General features: G+C 48.9%; 1 protein-coding gene across 2 annotated transcripts in view; it reads left to right on the top strand.

Moving 5' to 3' along the window:
• Positions 1-21,718, top strand: part of Trabd2b (TraB domain containing 2B) — a 216,108-nt gene extending 194,390 nt beyond the window's left edge. The window contains exons 6-7 of one of the 2 annotated variants that reach the window (XM_042682044.1): positions 2,194-2,460; positions 20,593-21,718. In XM_042682044.1, coding sequence (XP_042537978.1) covers positions 2,194-2,460; positions 20,593-20,824 — 499 coding nt within the window. In that variant the 3' untranslated portion in view covers positions 20,825-21,718. Of the gene's footprint in view, positions 1-2,193; positions 2,461-11,132; positions 16,175-20,592 lie in introns of those variants that run through there. The other variant, XM_042682052.1, reaches the window with a different exon arrangement.
• The last annotated feature ends 584 nt before the right edge of the window (positions 21,719-22,302 follow it).

Raw genomic sequence — 22,302 nt, 5'->3', positions numbered from 1 at the left:
GTGTCCCTGCCTTATAACTGAGGAACCTGATTCCATGAGTTAAGCCACTTGCAGGAGGACATGCAGCTGAAGTGACAGTCGCATTCTGATACCTCTCCTGGGCTCCTTATCACCTCCTTGTACCCACTTTGGGAATGACAGCAGACACTCAGAAATGACTGAGGCCTTGAGGCTTGGTGGGGTCACCCAGAGGATGAACCTTTGGCCTCACAGCCCCAGGCCTAGGCTCCCCTGGCCCAAAGCACTTCTAGAGAAATGTACAAACCATAGCAGATTCCATCCCAGACTTCCACCTCTTCTGAGTGGACCTAAAAGACTGCTTTTCCTGCCTCAACCATTTGAGCTCAACACAAAGCAGTTTGTATAGGGAGGAGGCAGCAGGTGTAGGAGTGTTTGAGGAGTAGGGGATGAAAGATAGCTTCAGGGTCAAGGCATCCCCCAAGTTTCTCCTCTCCTCCTGCCCTGCCCCTGCCCTTGCATCCCAAGGACCTTTCCCTTGAAGCTCATTGTGTGTGGCCCACCAGGTCAGGCAGGCAGGCAGGCCTATGACTGATGAGCATCCTATTTATCTCAGAGCCCAGACATTAGAGAACTCCTCTCATTCTCTCTCTCTCTCTCTCTCTCTCTCTCTCTCTCTCTCTCTCTCTCTCACACACACACACACACACACACACACACACACACACACACACACACACACACAGAGAGAGTCTCTGCTGTGGCAACAGCTCTCAGCATTAGTCTTCTGTACAGAGGAGCAAAGGAACTGGTAGGGCAGAGGGGGTGGGGATGCTGAGGAAGCTCCAACAATAAAAGCCATCCTCGGCCACAGGTGCTTCCTGGATCTATCTTTTTGTCTGACTGTTTTGAATTATCTTCCCAACAGCTGCGGCATCTCGACAGCTTGGGCCCTGGGAATCTAGGGTCGTGGGGGAGGGCGGGGGGGAGTGGTTGGGAGGGTGCCGGGAAGAAGATAAACTGAGCCGAAGGAATTTTTTTTCCTTTAAAAAGAGAGAAGCCTCTCACCCACCAAGGCTGCTTTTTCAGTCCTGGGTACCACCTTCCTTTGCCAGCCAACTGCCGTCTCAGACATATTTCCTCAAACTACTCCCAACCTTACTCCAGGGTCAGATGTCCCCACAGGAATTGGGGCTATGGACAGAAAAGAATACAAGGGGTGGTCCCAGGATGAGGCATACATGTATACTCCTGTATGGAACATGAATTCCTCAGACACACCTACGTGACACCTCAGTACCTATCTGACAGCTAGGTTCTTTTGCTTAGGGGCCATCATCAGAGAGAGGCTTGGTAGGTGCCAGTGTGTAGACCTTCACCACATTCATCCCTATGACCCCCACTTTGAAGTAGGTAGCATTCCTCTTTTACATCTTCATGAAATGACTGATCTGTCATTCTGATGACTCTCCTAGTCAAACAGGGCAGTCTGAGAGCTGAACAGTGGGATGTAAGCCTATGTCTATCTGCCTCCAGCTTCATCCCTAATGGCCTAGCCTTGGCCTGCCTCCACCACAAAGGGACACAGTACACATGCACTGACACCCACAAATGGATGGATGCATTAAAAATAACCCAAGCAATGTGAATACTATGAACTACTGAATTGGGCCGCTTACTACTATTGCCAGGACTGCTCTGAGCACCTGGTCTCTATTCAGATGAGGTGAATGTATCATCCTCATGTTGTCCCTGTGAGGGGTACTGGCTGTTTTACAGAGCAGGTCACCAGGGAGCAAGTGAAGTTTGACACATTACCTAGAGTCCTTCAGTCAGTGTGGATGAATGAGATCCTGGCCAAGAACAGATATACCCAAGACCTCTCACAATCTTTTGACTCTTAGCTCCTGCTGATGTCAGACCACCTTTGCTAACCAGCCCTTTTGCCCCCACACTCTCACACCTATCTCTGATTACTGTTCTGCCTGGTGGCATGACCACTTGATATTTGGCCTTCCACTCCCCACTAAGTCAAGTTCTGAGAGGACACGGATGCTATCGGTTAGAGTCAATTCCTAGAAAAGTTCCAGGTGTTGAAGAAATATTTATAGACCAAGTACCAGGCAAGTGATTTTCTTAGATCCTTCCCCCTAGCCCATCAAGGCAGCCTGGTATGATGAATTGCCTTCCCCATCATACACCCATAACACACTCATGTGCTGGCTCCCTTTCCAGCCCTGCTGCCGGAAGCCCAGCACCGCTTCCTGAGGGGACCTCTACCAGCCCAGCCCCAGCCACCCTAGCCGCCATCCCCACAGCCCCATCCGTGACCCCCACGGCCCCACCTGAGGAGGAGGACCCAGCGCTCTCCCCACACCTCCTGCTCCCAGACAGCCTCAGCCAGCTGGAGGAGTTTGGACGGCAGAAGAAATGGCATAAGAGGCAGAACAAGCACCAGCGGCCACGGCAGTTCAATGACCTCTGGGTCCGCATCGAGGACAGGTGAGGGGGGGAGCAGGAAGTGGGTGGGCTGTCCCCAGGTCTAGATGCACTGTTACCAATTGGGACCTAATCTGAGCAAAGTGGGGAGGGAGAGGGATATCAGAGGAAACTCTTCTGAATTGCCTCTTCTCTATTCATGGGGAATTCCAGTGGTTACCTTTCAGGGTTTTTAGAGCACATTTACATCTGACTTGGCAGGTTTATACCCAAAACAAGAGCAAATACCTTTCTCTATACTTTTAAAAGAAACAGCTTAGCTGAGCATAGTGTACACACTTGTAATCCCAGCACTTGGGAAGCTGAGGGCACAAAGACTGCTAGTACAAAGCTAGCCTAGGATACATAGTGAGACCCTGTCTCAGAATGATAGAACAAGCCACTCTACTAAAAGTTTTGCTCCCCCTTTGTCTCCAAGGTGTAAACCTAAATGCCCTTGCTAGGGGACTCAGAAAGGCACCCCACTTCGAGAGAGCGTTCAAGCATGTGGTAGCTGATGCCAGGGCTTCATCTAGAGTGTTTATGGCAAAGCTTGTTGTAAACAGGCAGGTGCAGAAGTCACCCTCATGTTCTGAGACTCCCTCCATCTTTCTGTGTTCTTCCTGCCACCAACATCCCCCTCAGCCTGTCCATCCCCAATGCTCCAGCTAGCTGCCTGCCATCCTCTGCCTGTAGTTCCTCTCCCTGTGTGGTGAGAACCTCTGAGTTGTTTTCAGAGCACTGGCAATGTCCTAGGGAGGGGCTGAATCCTGCTCACTGTGGAAGCCCAGCCCTTCACAGCAGAATTTATTCACTGCTAGATTCTCCAGTTGAATCTCTTTTACACATCTCTAATGAGATGATGATGATATCCCATTTTCTTAGTCAAAAACGGCCATCAAAATCTCCTTGGGAAGCTAGGAGCAGTGACTGCTCATGCCTGTCTATAATCTAGCCACTCAGGATGCTGAGACCTAGTGGATCATGATTAAAGCCAGCTAGAGTAAAAAGGTCCAAGAAACTCCATCTCCAGTTAACCAGCAAGAGTAGGGCTGAAGGAATGCCCCAAGTGGTAGAGTGCTAGCCAAGCAGGCAAGCCAAGTGTGTGACAGGCCCCTGAGTTCAAGCCCCAGCAGTGAGAAAAAATAAGATAGCACCTCCAATTTTTCTTAGTAACTTCAACAGAATCACCTTGCGTTAAAAGCAAATCCATCCAGACACTAATAGCGCATGCCTATAATCCTGGCTACCTAGGAGGCTGTAATTTGAGGATTGTGGTTCAAAACCAGCCCAGACAGAGAAATCCGTGAGATTTTTCAGCACTAACTAACCAGTAAAAATGCTAGAAGTGGAGATACAGCTCAAGTGCCAGCCTTGAGAAAAGCATAAATAAGCCAATCTCCCAACTCCTCTGTAGGCAAGTGCCAAGGAGTCTTGCAAATGCACACTCTTCTGAGAAGCGTTAGGAGGCTCCACTCTACACTTACTGATACCAGCTGAGGCCTGGAGCTGAAGCACCTGTCCATGGCAACACAAAGAACCAGGGGCTGCCTTCATTTTCCACTCCCTGGTTCCCTTGCAGCCAGGCCACTGAGCCAGTGACAAAAAGTTGGGGTAATCCAGTCCCCTAATCATAAAGGACAGGGTGTATCCTGTCTTAAAAGGACTTCCAGCAAATAAGAGTTGAGGCAATTGAGCCTTTGGGTGTTGGTTTCAAAGAGCCTGGAAAATACATTTCTGCAGAGCCCTGGCCAGCCCTGCCTGCCCATAGCAGAGGCGCTGCTATGATGGAGCCATCGCTGTGGTTGTATTGGCTGAGACACATTTGGGTCAGGCAGCAGCATGGGTTGTCTCCTTCTAACCAAGAGTGAGAGCATAGAGTTACAGAAAAAGTCACTTCTTTCAGCCGTGAGCAGGACCTGCTAGCCGCCAGCCAGACTCAGGCAAGACAAGCTGCTGGCAGTGCATTAAGAGCTATAATGATTAGGCTGGTCACTCAGAGCCTTGGTCTATTTGCCAAAGTGACCAGGAGACCCAGCCAGCGGTGGGTCCAAACCATGGAATGACAGAGGGCTGGGCTGTCAGCTCCAGCAACAAGCTCTCAGCAACTAAACATGTCTGAAAGGTAAATGTAGGCAAATGACTCCAAATGGTTTCCTTTCCACAACACGTGGATCTGAAACACAGGGCCTGGTTTCAGGAGAAGAAAACCGCTTTTCTTTGGTGAGAAGGGAGCCCCTTCTCCATCCCAACAGGTAAATAGTGCTTGGCTGACTTTCTTCCCTTGGGTCAGGTTAAAGAAGGAATTTTCCCCCCAAAGAGCAGCCTGTTTGTCAAGTTTCCTGCTGATTTTAAGGGAAGCAGGCCCTGTTCCCCCCCCCCAAGCTGCCCAGGATACAGGCTCCAATACTTCTGGGGGTTCACTCCACCCTCCTAAAGTCCCCAGATCTCCTTTTTGTTTGGTTTGTTTTGTGCCAGTCCTGGGGCTTGAACTCAGGGCCTGGGCACTGTCCCTTAGCTTTCTCACTCAAGGCTGGTGTTAGCTCTTGAACCATTTTGGTGATTAATTAGAGATAAGTCTTACAGACTTTTCCACTGGGGTTGGTGTTGAACCACGATCCTCAGATCTTAGTCACCTGAGTAGCTAGGATTATAGGCATGAGCCAGCCTCACTCAGCTCCAATTTTCTAAGAGGGAACCAAGGAAAGATCTTTTAGGACAACCTGGCGCCCATCTCAGCCCTTCAAATAAACCATTATCCTTCAGTTCATTCCATTTTCTTCATTTCCTTCCCCTCCCTGTCTCTCTTCTACTTCTCCCTATTCCACTTTTGCCTGTGATACTACAGCAGGATCCTGACTGGAGTCTTGTTGATGTTCAGCTTGAGATCCTGCATTTTCCCCCCTCCACCACCAGAAAATTTGCCCATACACAGGACCCTTACTTCATTTCCTGCCTCTTTCCTTTGAATCTTCACCAGTGTATGTGCTGGCGGGACCAGCCATACGTTGATCCCTCCATTGCTCTGGACTTGCTTCTCTCTGCTCAAGCAGGGCTACAGGTAGGTCTTTTTTGAGCTCCTGCTCTATTCCAGACTCTGTCATTCTTCACATCCAGGTCCTACCAAGAGTCACAGAAGGCAGGCTTCTTCTATGTGCAAGGTAACAGACCCATCCAGACCAAGCAACTTGCAAAGGACACACAGAGAGTGGTAGCGAGTCAGAGCCCTCATCCTGGTCTAAAACTTAGGGTCATATGTGTCCCCAGCTATGTTAACTGTGCCCTTTCCACCTCACCTGACAGGGCTCCCTTCCTCCTTCCTCCTCTCTCTGCATTCCCTATCCTGGCACCATCATCCACAGGGCAGTCACCCAGACCCTGCCGAACGGTTGTTGACTGCACATATGAGCATGAGGAGGAGGGAGTGCACCAGAGATGTAGGCTGCAAGCTCCTGGCAGGGACACCACCTGGAACAGGCGGGCCTCCCCTGGCCCCTCATTACCCAAGATATAAACAGAGCAGAGGAAGTTTAGAGAAGCAGCAGCCCGTGGCAGAATGATTTATAGAGACCTGTAGAAAAGGCCGAGCGTGTGTCCACAGATGGCTGCACAGCCGCAGAGCATTCTCCAGAATCCCCCTCCCAAGTTCTGAAAGCCAGAGCAGGGCAGAGGGAGGGGTTAGGGAAGGGGGCCTTTCCACAGAAAGTGGGCCTGGTGGCAATCCTTCAGAGTGTGTGTGTGTGTGTGTGTGTGTGTGTGTGTGTGTGTGTGTGTGTGTTTTGCATTTAGGGCCTTGTCTAAAGGGCATGCTAGCTCTTGTTCTGTGAGTCCACAAGTCTGTAAGCACACAGGAGTGTGTGCATGTGTGTGTATGTGTGTGTACGTGTGCGTATGTGTGTGTATGTGTGTGTGTGTGTGTGTGTGTGTGTGTGTGTGTGTGTGTGTGTGTGTGTGTGGTGTTGGAAATGCAGTTGCATAAATAAGGGGGCAGGGTGGTGGTCCATCCCAACTGGAAGCACCCACAGTGGTAGGGAAGAGAGTGCTGGTCATAGGCCAAAGCAAGGCTCCGAGCCCTGGGGAAGGCCACCAGGTAGGTACAGAGGCTACATGCTTCTGATCATTGCCTTCTAGGCTTCGGTTTGCCTTGAGGTTTGAGCACATGGCAAAAACCCTCAAAGAGGAGAAAAATGTTCCTTCCCTTTGGCAGGCTTGCCACAGCTCCTGCTGATCTGCCCTTGCAGTCTAAATTCTCTAATTCCAATTCCTCCAAATACAATTATACTTTCTCCTAGGATGGGTCCAGGGTGGCCCGAGTCTTCAGGTGATGGTGAGATCCCATTTAATTAGAGGTAGGAGATGCTCCATGGGTAATTGGAAGCAAAACCATCCACTGAATAAAAGCATAGACAAATTTGGGCAGAATAGGGTTCACATCCCTGCCCTTCCTTGTACTTGCTTTGGAGCTAAGACTAAGTGAGATGATTGATACCTGTAAAGCAGGAAGCTGGCATCAGCCCAGCAGTGACACTGTAACAGCTGTCTTCACTAACATTGAGCTTTGAGGCTTAGACTTCCACAGTCACTAGCCTGGGAAACCATGCCCTCCCTCTCCCCAGCAGGTGGCTGCTGCTCAAGGTCCTTTAGTATGTCTTAGGCTTAAAGCCTTAAGTGAGCCATTAGATGGAGACTGTGAACTCACTCCCAACCTAACAGGGATACCTTGGGCAGGTACTAGTCGCTAATCTCTGTGGTGAGTGTTGATGTAGAAAAGGGATAGATGGCTTTCCAGATCTTTCCACTGAAAGAACCCTAAAACATCAGCTCCTGTGAACTCCTAGCAATTCTCATCTTCTTTCTGGGTCTAGTTTTCTGTCCCAGGGATGGACAGGTTTTTCCACCTCTGGTCCCCTCTAAAGGAAACATGGCAGAAGCTTGCCTATAGGAGGAAAGGCATTCCCATGGCAGGAGACCATGAGGGATGAGGTCTCAAGGCTGGCAGATCCGAGGTCCCAGGAAGTCAAGCTGCAGACAGGCTTCCTATGCTGGCCTGGTTCTGACATCCTTGACCCAGAGAGGCTAAAGTCCAGTCAGGAATCACATCGGGGTCTCCTCTGGTCTAATCACATGGAAGGTTCCACTTCAAGGCAAGGGGAGGCCCTGTGTCCCTATTTCCTGCATCTCTTCAAAGGTTTCCAAGATGGTATCTGAAAGCTCATCCTTCTCTCTAGTTGCACTTCATTTCACTGGAATGACTTAGAAACAATAAAATACCACTTGGGCTCCACAGGGTTTGCAAAATATGACAACCAAAAATGGAGGAACCTCCTCCATCGCACCCCCAGACACAGGTACTAGCCCACTGTATGGACAAGAATGCCAAGACGAGTATGCCCAGAGCCTGGTTCACCCTTGCTCCAGGGCAGGCAGCCAACACAGCCTCTGGCACTGGCTTTGCTTCTTTTTGCTTCCCTTTGGGCTTTTTTTTTTTTTTTTGCCTTAGGTCTTTGGGCTTTTAGCTGCTAGAAACAGTTGAAAGTCCTGTGTCTGTTCTTGCTCCTTTCTTGTAGGAATGGAGAAATAGGACTGGAGGACAATGCTTGCCCATAGCCACAGAGCAAGCCAGGGATGCACCCCAGGTCAGCATGGGGCGTCCGCCTTCCACCCAGTCAGAGGCCCTGTCGGCTCCAAGCAGTCTTGGCCCCTTGGTGCCAGCCATCTGCAGAGCCTGGGAACACTCAGAGTGTTTAGTTTGGCCTGGAGGCTGCTTTGCCATGAGACAATTTTCCCCAGCATGAGCCCAGGAGGGGGTGGGGACCTGGACTGGGGACTGACTTTGTGAGCAGAATGGGCTCCGAGGCAGGTGGGGGTACTTGAAGGGGATCACCCCCTCCCTAGTCCCACCTCATTTCCCTGGGACTTCTTCCAAGCAATAAAAAACCCACTCAGGCTCCAAGGGAGAGTTTTCATCTTTGGTTTTCAAAGTGTGAAAGAAAATGCCTTTGGGCGCCTTGTGAGACATAGTTTTCATAACTCCTACATGGTCCTGTCTGCTGACGGCAGGGCCAGCTTGGGCCTCAGCTACCCTGAAGTCAGACCTCTGAGCTACTCAGCTCCCAGGCTAAAACATGGAACTTTTATGGACTTCATGTTCTGTAGTTTTAGGTTTGCTTTTCACTAGAAAAGAAAGAAAGGATGGAGTCTGAATTAATGATCCCCCCACAGGGAACAATCACTAATCTCCTTAAGGGAATGAGATTCAGTGAGACCCCAGACCAACCCCGGCAGAACCCCTTGCCCCCCCAGGACAGACAAACTCCCTACAAGAAGCAGCTTCACTCAAGACTTGTGAGGCTCAAGCAGGACAGAGCCTTGGCCAGCTCAGGCTGGGGAACCAGCTGGCCCCAGCCCATCTTGAATTCTCTTTTGAGTTCAGTGTCCCTATTGCAGAAGTAGGAATAGTAATGAGATGACTCAATGGTAGTGTTGAGCACCGTGTCTGTCAGCACACGACTGGTGATCCATAAATAGAGGACAGTATAGTAATAACAAGACAGAGGCATACAAGTAATAATGATCCTGAAAATAGGCAACATCATCTCATGTTTTCCAGGTGACAGGCACTGCTCTGAGACCTCATAGAAAGAAGCCTATCCCACCCTCATATAATATATACTTAACATGTAACCAGGTTGGTAATGTGCAAAGGTTTAATTCTACCACGTGGTCTTGAGGGATGGTGGGTCACATCAGAGCCCCCCAGGGAAGTGAGTGAGGCACGAATCAGAAGTGAGTGGGACAATGGTGGTCTAGGCTGGTGAGGAAGGCGGGGTGGAAGATCCAGTCAGCCCAACACTGAAATCATAAAGGATCTCACATGGTCCAAAGGCTGACATGGGCAATAGGCAAACCACACTGGATTCTGTGGATTAAAAGAGGCACTGGAAGCCACTTGGCCTACCCCCATTCTGCATGCACACTCTCTTCAGGAACATTGTACCCATATAATTTGAGTGGGACAAGAGTGGGCTCCCTCTTCTCCAGATAGCTACTCTGGAACTTCCCAAAGACAGATGCTCCTGTTACATCACACCCATAGACTCCAGGTTGGGAAGATCCTAATGCAAGACTCAATGAATTCCTGTGGTCAGAACCTCCACAGTAGAGTAGAGAGGCAGAATGGAGTGTGTTCCATCGGGCTGTATCACAGAGCCCAAAAGCCATTTGGATGCCCACTCCCAAGCCAAGGTCCTAGCCTGAATTTGTGAAGAGACAGGAGAGTACCTGGTAATCTTGCACCCACCTAACCACCTGACTGAGGCTAACCTGAGCTGTGTACAGGTATCCTCCAAGATGGTGTGGATGATCCCAGCCCTCACTATGGTGATTATGGCCTGTTGTGTGACCTTATGGGCCAGCCCAGAGAATTGTAGACTAGGTAGCCCCAGATGGCCTTGTTAGTGAACAGTGCATTGGGGATGGGAGCATACATCAGGAACTTAGCAGTGCCCTACATGGAGGAGATCACCACGGGCTGCCTAGCCCATAGACATTGCCCTACTTCATGTCCACTAGGCCCAAGAGTAGCAGCCTCTACTTGCTCACCTGCAATAACTACCCTGTATGTCCTGGCCTGGGGAAGGTTACTTAAGCTCTGTGCCTCTTAAGTACTTGGGTAACAATGGCTCCTGAGGACTAAAGGCTAGTGTATGACAAGTGCTTTCCCAGAGGCAGCACAGGTGAAGTTGTGAGGGGTTCCTTCACCTGCTAGCAGTACCTGTCCACATGTGAATCTTCTCTGTATAGACCCTTTCTCTTCGAAGCCTCTCCAGTGCCCATCCCCGTGTTTGCTGCTCTTGCATTTCCCTTTGGTTATGACAGAGTTCACTGAATCTTCTGCCTGCAGCTCCATCAACCTTCTACCTGTTGGAGCTCCCTGTAGATTGGCCACTTCTTGAGGTCCCAGCCTCTTTCTTCATCTCGGAGCTTGTCCCTCATGTCCACAGGTCGACTAGACATCTTTGTAGCCCCTTTCATCTTACTGTCATTGCCCCTGCTCCCCAACCCTTGCCTCTCTTTTTGCTCATCTATTTCTGTCTCTTTCCTGGGCCTGGGCCCACTTGGGCCCGTTCATTGGTTCATGAAGGATGGCACCTCTCACTAACACACCCCACATAGGGCTCATACCCCATGAACCTACCAGCCCACTTTCCTCTGTGAGCTGGACGCCAGGTAGACTGTGTGAACATATATATTTTCTCATCTGCTGAAAGGGAGCAATGAGACCAATTTTGAAAGTTTGTTGTGAGGACAAGAACAGTATTTGTGAAGTACTGGATCTGGGGATGCTCATTTTGGCATCTGCTGGTTATGTTGATGCTACATTAAAAAATGATGGTGGTGTTGTAGTTTCTGTTGTTCTGTTAGCAGCCTGGGATGGGAAACAGCAGAGGGCACACCTGTCACAGGTGTGGGAGCTGAGTGCCTGAGAACCCCCAGCCCTGTAATTCTTTCTGCCCTCTCTCTGGACTGCAACACAGGAGTTTGGCTGGACTGCCTGTGGTGCCCCTGGGCTGCTCATCCTCCTCATCCAATCCCTTTGTTTCCTTCTTTTCATAAAGACAGATCTGAGCACCAAAGGCCTCTGCCCAGGACCAGACTTCTGACAGTCACTCTGCCCTGTGTTTCTTCCCTTCCAGCACCACCATCTCACCACCTCCACTGCCTCTCCAGCCCACTCCCAGCTCTGAAACTGCCAAGCCCCTCTTCCAGTTCTCAGACCAGCTCCAGAAGCAGGACTCTTTGGGGCCTGCCAGCAACTCAGCACCTACCCTGGGCCTCCTCTCTGCAATCACCGTAACTATTGCTGCCCCCTTCCTGTTGCATACCCTCGGGCCCTCCTGACCTCGGCCACCACTTCAGAGGAGCCAGAGAAACCACAGTGGGTCTGCAGCCACATCTATTGCCCCTGCTGCCACCTTTGGGGGGTACCTGACACCTCGAGGCAGTCCACACAGGACCGCTAGTACACTAGAGCTTTATTGTATCCAAATTACATCTTCTTTTTTGTAGAAGGTCTTAATTTCCCATAGTGCTATGGGGCTCTTTTGTAAAATATGTGTCCATATTAAAAAAGAACAATGTATTTATTCTACTGATAAAACTATTTTTATGTGACCTATGTTGTAATCCCTGAATTAGCCCCAATGCCAACCTAGGAGGGAATCTTAGGTTGCCAAGACATCTGTGACCTCTGACCCATGATCATGGCTTTATACTGTCTTGCTTATGGATCCTGGGAATGTCCCAGGTTGGAATTGGCTTCTCCCACTGTGGGGATCTCAGAGGGCCAGCTTAGCTTTTGTGAAGCTGTATTTGAAGGCTCAAGGAAGGCATGGATGCTGACCATCCTCCCCTCCCCAGATATATCTGGGGTCCAGGAAGATGCTTTAGGAAAGAGAATGCTGCTACTTTGAAACCTTGAGTGTCTGTAGACTGGCCCTCCGGATCTCTGAGTGAGTCTTACAGCCAAATTGGGGGCTGAGGATGAGGGATGCTAGAGCTGAGGAAAGAGACCCCAGTCGTATGGACAGATGGTTACACTGAGATCCAAAGAGAGCAAGAAAGACTGCTCAAGTCACAAAGCATGTGGGAGAGTGAGCCTAGGCGCCTCTGTTCCTGTCACTGCCACTGGCCCAGCTTGGGTTTAAGAGGGACTGTTAAAGTCATAGCTGAGTGAAGCAAGCTGGACCAAAGGACAAGGATGGGCACAGAGGCAACTTTAGGGACAGGACTGTTAGGAGTCACCTTTTGTGGTAAAAATGGGAACAATAGCCATTTGTCCAAAGTCAGCAGTGTAGCAGGTATTTCATGCACCTCCTCCATCACAGATTCTCACACAAGTGCTGTGAGTTAGAATAGTCCCTGTTTCACAGTGTGACATGAAAAGTGATATTTGTCCTGTGGTCTGTGTTCTGCCGTGTTCTCTGTGCCCCGAGGAAGCTCTAAGGGAGGCGGCTCTCATCCAGACTGGTATCTGGGCTTTCCCTGCCAACTACAGAGACTATATGACCAACTACTCTTCCTCTTGGTCCCCGTGGCCAAGAGCTCTGGCAACAGCATGTGTTATTTGTCTCTGCCCACAACTTGTCACATCTTAGAGCCTAATGGGAGCCTTCACTATTAAATCAGAGGCTAGGGGTAGAAACATAGCTATTGAGCCTCCAGGAGATAGAGCAACCAGAGGGGGCAGGTAGGCAGGTGAGATTCAGAGGTGTATCTAGCTGGTAGCTGAGGAGATAGAGGACCCAGGAGGGCCCCAGTGCCATTAAGCCTACCTTGAAGCACCTGCTTCCTTTTTGAGATGGTAGAATTTTGAGATGTTCATTGGATGGTCCAGAAGTTCCCATGGGCATTCTGGCAGACAACTGAATTCTTTCCAGCTCAGCCTCAAGGAACAGGTTTGAGCCTGAGACCTGGCAAGAGGCTAGAGCTCTGCTGGAGAGGGTCTAGTCAGCCCCATGGGCACCGTACGCTAAACTGAACTTGACCTCAGCCAGGCCTGGAGTCAGTTTATTCTTGGGAGGAAAAAAAAATATGTGACTTCCTATTTCTGAACGGGAAAGGGCTTAGCTGACTTATAAAGCAGGCTCAGAAGTTGGACATCAAACAGATCGTGCAGAGCACTATTGGGATGAGATAAGTGTAAAGGAATTAGAAACACACAGGCCAGATTCCCCCTTGGTTTGGGGCAGTGCATGGCATGAGATGTATGAAGATCTAGCTTGAGGTTAATTAAAGATGAAGCATTTAGGGAAACAGTCCAAGCACCTGACCATGTGCCCAGATCTGTGCCAGGCACGAGGCCAAAAGTATAAATTAATGCAGCATGTAATTACTTTGCATACACTGTGCCAGGCTTACTGCACATGGGCTGGAGAAACTATCAAGGTGGCACAAACAGCCCTGTCCTAGTTTATATGTGTCCTGGCCTCTGACTGCTCAGTTCAGACTGCTCATTTTTCCAGATCTGTCCTCTAGAAAGATTTAGAGATGGAAAGTCCAAGTTTCTTCCTCTAATCCCAGTAACTCAAGAGGCTGAGGCAGGAGGCTTACAAGGCCCAGACCATCCTGGGCTACTAATGAGACCCTGTATCAAAAAAGAAAGGAAAGAAAAGAGTGACAGACCAACAGATTGGGTGGACGTGTAGAGAAGGGAGTCGGAGCCAATGTGGGTCAGCCATCTGGAGCCGTAGTTCACTGGTCCCTGAGGACCACTAGCTGCCCAGTATTTGAGATGGATTCAACTTAACATCCCAGGAGATCTGAGGCATATAAATAGGAATCTGCGTGACGAGGGTGCTTGAATTTCTCATTCTGTGCCAGAGAACTACCATTCCACAAGCAGCCACTCGACCTTTGGAATGTTCTTGTGCCTACCATTCCTTGGAGAGCTTTGTCGGTACTTTCTTAGAACATCCATGTTTGACTTGAACCAGGCAGGAAAGATGGAAGGCTCAAGGCCCAGCAGATGAAATGACCTGCCTAAAGGTAGGCAACATGCTAATGGTAGCTTCAGAACCCCCGTCTCTCTCAGGAAAGCTCATAGTATGCTTGAAGTCCTTTCTGGAACAAATCATAATGGCCATGGCTCCTCCAGTGGCTGGCCTGCTGTACAAGCAATCAAGTGAAGGTAGGGTGGTACCCCCAATCCCAAGGTCAAAGACCTACAATCTACACTGCATGGAACCCTGGGCTGGCTGGACGCACCTGCCCTTACACTCAGTTTGTCACCTATGAATTCCTTGCCTCATCTAGACTAGAGCAACTCTAGGCATTCACACCGCTTGTCCTACCTGCCCAGACTCCAGCCCAATGGTCATTGTCATGACAAGTCCAATAATGAGGTGGGAGGGGACTCCTTCTTCTAAAAGGAAAGCCTATTTCTAAAAGATTAGTTCTGCTAGGCATTTGTAAGCTTTGATGGTCTCTTGTATACAGGAATGGAATTGAAGTGGGGATAGTACTTCTGTGAGATAAGACCAGAGCCCTTCTTCTGCCATTCTAAACCCTCCGTGATTCCACCCAGCTAACCCTGCCAGACACATCTCGTCTCTCCCACTCTGAGCCTGGCTGAAGGGAATTGTAATTTCTAGAATAGAAGGAATGTTTTACACCTATTGCTTCCTAGACCTGAATCTCCCTTCTCTTTCCCTAACAACTCAGACGTGGGCATCTTCTCCAGAAAGCCCCCTAAGCTTTTTGTGCTTTCTCTGAATCGGTCACCATATTCACTGGCAGTGCTGTCATTGTGAATCTTCTCCCCTATGGATCTATGAGTGACTGGATGGTGGGGATCTTGTGAGTGGCCTTTGTATCCTCATCTGACACAAAGGTACTGCTCAATCGATGTCTAGAGAGGGAAAGGAAGAGGGAAGGAAGCAGAGAGAGGAAGGAACTAAGGAATGGAAGTTTAAAGAACTGGAGATAAAAAGAAAAAACCATAGTTCTGTAATAGAATAACTTCCACCAAGCTGAGCTGGTGCCCTGGGGCCAGGTCAGTGGAGGTGTCTGGCAGGGCCAAGAGGCCCACTAGCTAGAGATTTGGTAGCCAGCTGGAATGTTGGCAAGGGACTGATGTAAATGACTGAAGTGCCTCGTGGCTCTGTACAGCTCAGGTTCTTTGAACATTGTTATTGGTTTGTTTTATTTTTTCAAATGTTCATTTAAGCAGCCAAAAGTATCGCCCCAGATGGCTGTCTAAACCAGTAGGGTTTGGGAAGCCATCCAGCCTCCCCTCACCCCTCTCTTCCACATTCTTCAACAGCCCAGCCTGGCTTGCTATGAACCAGCCAGGGCTGCCTACCGCCCTTGTGCAGGATGACCTTGGGAGGCAGGGAGGGCTGGACTAGAACCCAGGCCTCAGCCCCAGTCCTAGCCCAAAGCTGCTTTCTCTCTCTGCCCTCTAAACACAGAAAGAAGAAAAAGAGAGAACTGGATCCCTTCCTGTTTTTTTTCCAGACAGTTTCTTCCACCCCCTTCTACAAGGATTATTTCTCTCTGGAGATACTCCGGATACGGTTTTGCTTTGCTAGGTGACCTTGAGCGAGTCCCTGCCACTTTCTGAGCTTCCATTTCCTTACCTGCCACATGGAGACGCTCTTTCTTGGGACTGTGGGTGGAGGCCAAATCTCAAGGCTCCACGAAGGTGAAGGTCCATCCCATCTCAGGCTCAGGGCTTACTTTTCCTTCCAGGACTCCAGGCTGCCATGGGCTGGGAATAGGTGACAGGAAGAAAAGGTGGGAGACCAGCATGCCTTGGGGGAATCCCTTCCATCCCCAAGTTGTGCTTTAGGAAAATTGGTTTCGAATAGGATCCAACTCTAAGATGCCTTTCTTGAGCTTCCAGAGATAAGTGCTACTCAGACTTCTTGGGTCCCTAATGACTGAGGTGGTCAAAGAAGGATTCAGCCCAAAGTAGCCCAGGCCACTGCCCCTACCTGAGCTTCACAGGGATTGCAGATGGCTCAGCTCCCCTACTGTACACACATGCTTCAACTCTCACTGTACTTGGAAGGTTCTCATGGTATTGTTCTTAATCACGATTTCCCTCACCGCTGTGAATTGTCATGAAGAGTTCTTTTAAGAGTATAATAGAAGACAAAGAAAGATGCTATTAATGTTATTTTGCCAAAAATATTTTTGTAGCATAATATATTAATAAAACACATAATGAACTGGACGCTTGGTGTTTCTGCGTGCTGATAGCTCCCCACCCACACCACACGCCTCCTGCTGGAGCATGTTTGGAGAAATGGCCTGTGCTGAGCGCCAGAGCCTGTGGCACTGGCACCGATGACTGGAACACACTTTGGCTTGAACAGACCTGGTGGCTGGAGAAGCCTTGGACTTAGAAAGGTGTGGAACAGGCCCATTTTCCACATACACACTTTGGCTTGAGCAGACCTGGTGGCTGGAGAAGCCTTGGACTTAGGAAGGTGTGGACAGTCCTCATCAGCCAAGGGAGTGGCCTACAGGTATAGAGCAGGAGCCATGCTGGGCCATATACACAGAATAAGGACCTGGGGTTCCCCCAGTGTGGGGGGAGGCGCTCCCTTTCCCTCAGCTCCTAATTCAACAGGACCCGTGACTACTCCTTATAGATTCTATCCACATTTCCCCTCCTTTTGCTTCCCTTCTGCTCCAGGCCCTTGTGAGGACTACTGCCACCCATCCCTGTGTCCCCTTCGATCTGCTCTTTCCTCTACAGCCAAAAGGAGCTCCTCAGGCCATAAAAAGGACCACATCACTCCCCACTTTGAAAATTCTTCAATGTCTCCTCCATGCTGTTGTTAACAAAGGTCATACATAGTCCACTAGCAATCTGACCCCTGACCCCTGTTACCCAGTATCTCAGTCACCCCTCACAAGTCCCTCTCCTAGGGTGTAGTATTCCTGAGCCATTGCCAATGTTTCTCAATCGCCCTACTTCCTTGTCCCATGCTTTTCCCTCTTGCTGCAAGGCTTTCCAAATCTATACACCTGAACATCCTACATGATCTGGCTTCCACAATGTCTGCTCCACGAAGCCTCCCCAACTCCCCAGGCTGCTGTGGCTCCGCCTCCTTTCTGTTCCCACCACTGCCTATTCATTGCAGATTGACTGGCTGTGATTATCTACGTGTGCTCATCCATCCCCTCAGCTCCCCAGGACAGCACGGTCACCACGCATCTCTGTTATCACTCCCAAACATATACCTGCCAGAGAGATGCTATATGTAGTTGGTACTCATGGAAGAATCATGGAGCACATGAGGAAGAAAGGAAAGAAGTGAGTATAGGACATGAGATAAGATGCCCTATATCATTCATATCATACTACAACATATATTGTGATGTGCTCCAGGACTGACATAAGATGTCTGAGCTACAAGCTCTACTGAAGCTTGGAGGGAGAGAACAGATCATTGAAGAGTTTGGAGTATAAGGAAGGTCTCTGTGTTTCGAAAGCCCTAGAAATACTTCACTGGCCATAGTTGGTCAATTCTGCTGGCTCCCATTAGGAACACTCAGGATTGTGTGTGGTCCCCAGGAATTTTGAGACAATGGTATTATAACACTGCAACTAGAAGCTAAAATCTGCTGAGCATGTATGCCATCTCAAACAATGTGCTAAACATTTAGTTCAAGAACCATTTAATTCTCATAACTGCTATCCCTCATCTCCCATTTACTGATGAAGTATAGCTGTGCAGGAAGGTTAAGACACATGACTGTGAAGCAGATTGCCAATGCTGGAGCTAGGATAGGAGCCCCAGTAGTCATGTCCCAACCCAAACCTCTTGGCTTTCAACCAGCTTTTCTGTGCTCTTGTGGATGGGTTATGGATGTGGTGGGCAAGGAAGGCATTAGTACCCACATTTCTCAGGCCAGGGGGCTGAACTCTGGACTCATCTGAGGCCCAAGATAGTGAGCCAAGATAGTGGGAGCTTGCTCTGTGCTCACATTCCCCATGAGAGCATCCAGGAGTGGCATCAGTAAATAGTGACAGAGGATTCCCGTTGTAGTTGGAACCTGTTCATGGCGAAAGGAGCTACACTCTAGGCTGTCCATCACTGTCTATCTCTGTCTCTTCTCTTTGCTGATCTTTCATTCCTCCCGTGTCCTCACCCTTGTCCATTATCCCATGTCCACTGGGAAATTCTCCTTCTCGCCTAGAACTTTGGGTTCTACAACAGCTCTATCAACAGTGTCCTATAGCAGATGAGCTTCTGATGTAAATAATACTAGGGAGGAGATTGGCCTTGGCTTCCAGTCCTGGCTGGGTCCTGGCCTGCTCTGTGGCTAGAGCATTTTCCTTAGCATATATATTCAATCCCAAAACCCAGAGGAGGAAGAAAAGGAGGAGAACCACCAAACAATAGCAATACACGAGGAGCTTTGAAGATGGAGAGGAACCAAGGGAACTTGAACATGTCCATAGGAACCTGAGCTCTCCCCTGCCCAGCCATCTCTATCAGATCTCCATTGCTGAAGATCTGGGACTGGGTGCTGATTTTCATGCCCAAGTGGTCATGGGAGGCAGAGGTTTAAGTTCTGCCACAGGAAGAGCTTTAGGCCCCAGCTGTGGATCTGAGTGTCCAAGATGACCTTCGACAGGAATTTGAGTTGGAATGTCCTGCCCACCTCTAGGCTATGGGCATATGGGAATAATAAGTTTAGACCTGCCAGCTTGGGCTGGAGGAGTTTTGAGGTTCTCTTAGCCAGGCAAGTGCCCCACCTCCCTGGTCATTCCCTTCCAGGGCTGCCACAGCAGGGCTTGTAGAGGGAGGCGTAGTCACAGGGCGTGGGCTCCAGCTGCTGCTTCCTCTGCCAGAGCCAGGCAAATGGCTTGGCCACTGTTATGGCATCATAAAGTAAAATTATTTTCATAAACTTTTCATAAAATCCCCTTTTATGCCTGTTGGTTCTGGGCTTGCCAAACAGTTCTTGTGTTTTCATTTTTCTAATGTTCCATTTCTTTTTCTCTGATCAGCCACACACACACACACACACACACACAAGAAGGAAGGAAGGAAGGAAGGAAGGAAGGAAGGAAGGAAGGAAGGAAGGAAGGAAGGAAGGAAGGAAGGAAGGAAGGAAGGAAAGAAGGAAGGAAGGAAGGAAGGAAGGAAAAGTTCCAGGTAAGGAAGGGCTGGAGACTAAGGATCTCCATATATCCCTTATCCCTTCTTGGTGTCATTCATTTTGTTTTCCCTGAAACTTTGGGAAGATGGACACAACCCGAGAAAAAGAGGGGGGAACATAGGATTGTCACCAAAGGCAGGGGAAAAAGAATACACAGGAGAACAGGAAAAAGAGAAAGAAAATGCATAATATATGGATAGACAGGGTGTAAGGATGGAGAAGGAACTGACAGAGGAAAGAAAGCCAAGGCTAAGGAGAAAAAGAACCAGAGCAGGCATTCAGAAGGGGCTTAGGTAGGGAGATAGAAACTCAGCTGACTGGAGTCAGGACACAGCTGGGTCTCCTCAGGTCAGGGAAGTCTCACCTCCAACTCACTGCACGGAATGGGCCAAAGATGAGAAGTCCAGATGGTGAGCTGCTAGATAGAGGGTTCTCCAAGCCAAGAGCCTCCTCTGATCAGGAGACTTGAAACCCAAATATCTCTGAGGACTGGCCAGGTTCCTGAATGTGGCAGAGCAGCTCCTCACCCTTCATTCCTGCCCTAAGGTCCCTACAGGCCAAGTCAGGGTCTTGGGCTGATCATCAAGAGCCCTAGAACTTGACCCTAGCTTTGCTGGTAAATTGTGTCTCCTCCCTGTCAGCCTCATTTTCCTCCTCTTTACACTGATGTTTATAAAAAGCACTTTGGCACAGGTTGTCATGAGCTTTTAGAGATAGCAGGTGGAATATGAGGGCTATCACCTATATTGTCTATTATCACTGCACCTATAGGAGGCAGAGACAAGCCAGCAGGACACAGCCATGGTAGCTGGGCTCCCATTGGCAGACGAATGGGGTGTGCCAGAGTATGTCTGGGCTCAGTAGGCAGAGGCTCTGATCTGAAGGCCAAGGGTCTGGGACACTGCCACCTTTGTGTGCTGTGGGAAGCACAGTAGCTTTAGAACACAGGGGTGGTGCAGAATGAACTTGGTGCTCTGGGGTCAGTTTCTTTCTCTCCTTGTGCCTCAATAAATTGTTCCTACCAATAAAATGGGAAAGGATGACCCAACCCTATAGTTGGGATATAAAGGCCACACACGCATCTGTCCCCTCTCTGTTTTTATCCTGTCACTTTTACTCAACAGGCAAGTGTGAGCTTTTTGACTGTATTCTATCTACAAATGGTATTCTACACAAGCATTAACTGACCAGATTATACATTATTTTATTTCAAACTACTTTCCTTGTATTTCTTTCTCCTTACAACTGGGGCAATAGTTAATTTTAAAAGCCATTGTGTAGGTATATTCATAAATTTCATTTCCACAGGAAAAAGAGGTATTTTTAAATAGTTGTACTAAAATACTGGCACATTGGAACTGGAAGGATGGAGAACCATTGCCCTCTGGGTTTCTTTTAACCTTGAGAAATGAAAATTCCCTATTGTCCCTGGGGCCTGGAACTAATGCACCTTTGTTCTGTTTCTATCCCCAGCCTTTGCTGCATGGTTTTCCTAAAGAGTGTGGCTTTTTTGTTCAGGAGAGGGAAATGCTGTGATATCCTCCAGAGGGCACCAGGCAAGTGGTGGCCTGAGACCCTGGCTGGCTACTTCCTGGTACGTTTTTATTCACCATGTCACTTACCCTCAGTTTTAGCAGCCATATTAGGAAATGAAAATAAGGATGTCTTCCTTTGTAGAACTGGAATGGAGCTTAGCTCAACTTAGCCAACTGGAGTGGTTCATGTCTATAAATTCAATAACCAACTCCCGTTACAATGGTCACTACACAGATCTTATGTCCTGAATCTCCACAATCTCCTCCAAGCTTCACACAATGACTCCAAGGTATATAAGTGGAAAGCTGTGGCTAGTTTATCCCCCAAACAAGGTTCTTTGTTCCAGTCCTGCTTGACCACTGACTTCATCAGTAATATCAGCCCAATAGCAGTCCCTTACCAAGACATATTCCCCACTGTAAAAATGCAAAGACCAGAGAAAATGCTTTTTAAAGGGTTTTCTAGTATTAATTAGTTGGAATTTCAAGATATTTCCCAGCCTTCCAACTTCTTAATTCAACCCCTATGTTTTGAGTCCGTCTCCTCTTTAAAAAAGGTTATTGGAAACAAAGGCGAAAAGCTCACCAGTTGTTTGGGGGCAATTGTATTCCATTAAGTTTGTCCAGGATCTGGACCAGAGCCCCAGCTTAAGTCATGAGACGCACTTTCAACACACCTGAGCAGAGGCTGGGGAGTCCCCAGGTCAGCTTTGGTTGTGATACAGAGAGCAGGCTGTGGGTATGTGGAACAGAAAGCAGGAAAGGCAGCCATGGGAATGTACAGTATTAGCGTAGGGGATCACCCAGGAGGACCTCAAACAGAGGGGTCACAGATGGGTGGCTATATGAATGATGGCAGATGGATGGAGAGACACTACAGGAAGGATCTGGGGCCCAAACTAGAAAGTAGCCTTATATCCCATTGGACTGTAGGGAGGGGGGTCTGAGCAGGATTTTGTCTTATATGTAAGCTTATCTGATTTGGAGTGGGGAAGGGGAACCACAGAAATGGGGAGGCAAATGGTGAACCAATTCAGCAGTGATACTCACTATACACTATGCTGGAAATGAATTATACAACTCCAGGGAGAGACCAGAAGGGGAAAAAACTGGGAGGAAATGAGGGAGGGGGTAACACTGTTCAAAAAGAAATGTGCTCAATACCTGACTTATGAAACTGAAACCCCTCTGTACATCACCTTTACAAATAAATAAATAAATAAATAAGACTGTGGATCCTGATTGAATATGACCAAGAGACTTTTCCATCTTGTCTATCTGGACACTGAGGCTCCTAAGGAATTCAGAGATGGCAGCTGAGCCAGGGAATTCAGCAGGCATGAAGGACTGAGCCAACCCTTCCAGCCAGCACACCCCAGAGCCAATCTGCCAAAGAAGGGAAAGGAAACAAACACCCACTGAATGGAGACAGATCTGGAACCAAGGCCTCCCACTGAAGGACCTCTGGATCGTCACCCTTGGCTTATGCACAATGGTGGACAACCTACCGATGGGCACACACATGGACAGCTGAGTCCATATGAGAAGTTCCTTCCCTGGCTAACCATTTACTAGCCCTGCCAACATTCCTGGTCTCTGGTTTCACAGGGATGTGGCTCAGCCTGCAGTGGGTTGTGCTCAAGGAAGG

Source organism: Dipodomys spectabilis, unplaced genomic scaffold, assembly GCF_019054845.1.
Source record: "Dipodomys spectabilis isolate Male_0828 unplaced genomic scaffold, ASM1905484v1 ptg000002l, whole genome shotgun sequence".
NCBI classification, from domain to species: Eukaryota; Metazoa; Chordata; class Mammalia; order Rodentia; family Heteromyidae; genus Dipodomys; species Dipodomys spectabilis.
Note: the sequence above shows the minus strand (reverse complement) of the source record. Positions and strands in the feature narration are given on the sequence as shown.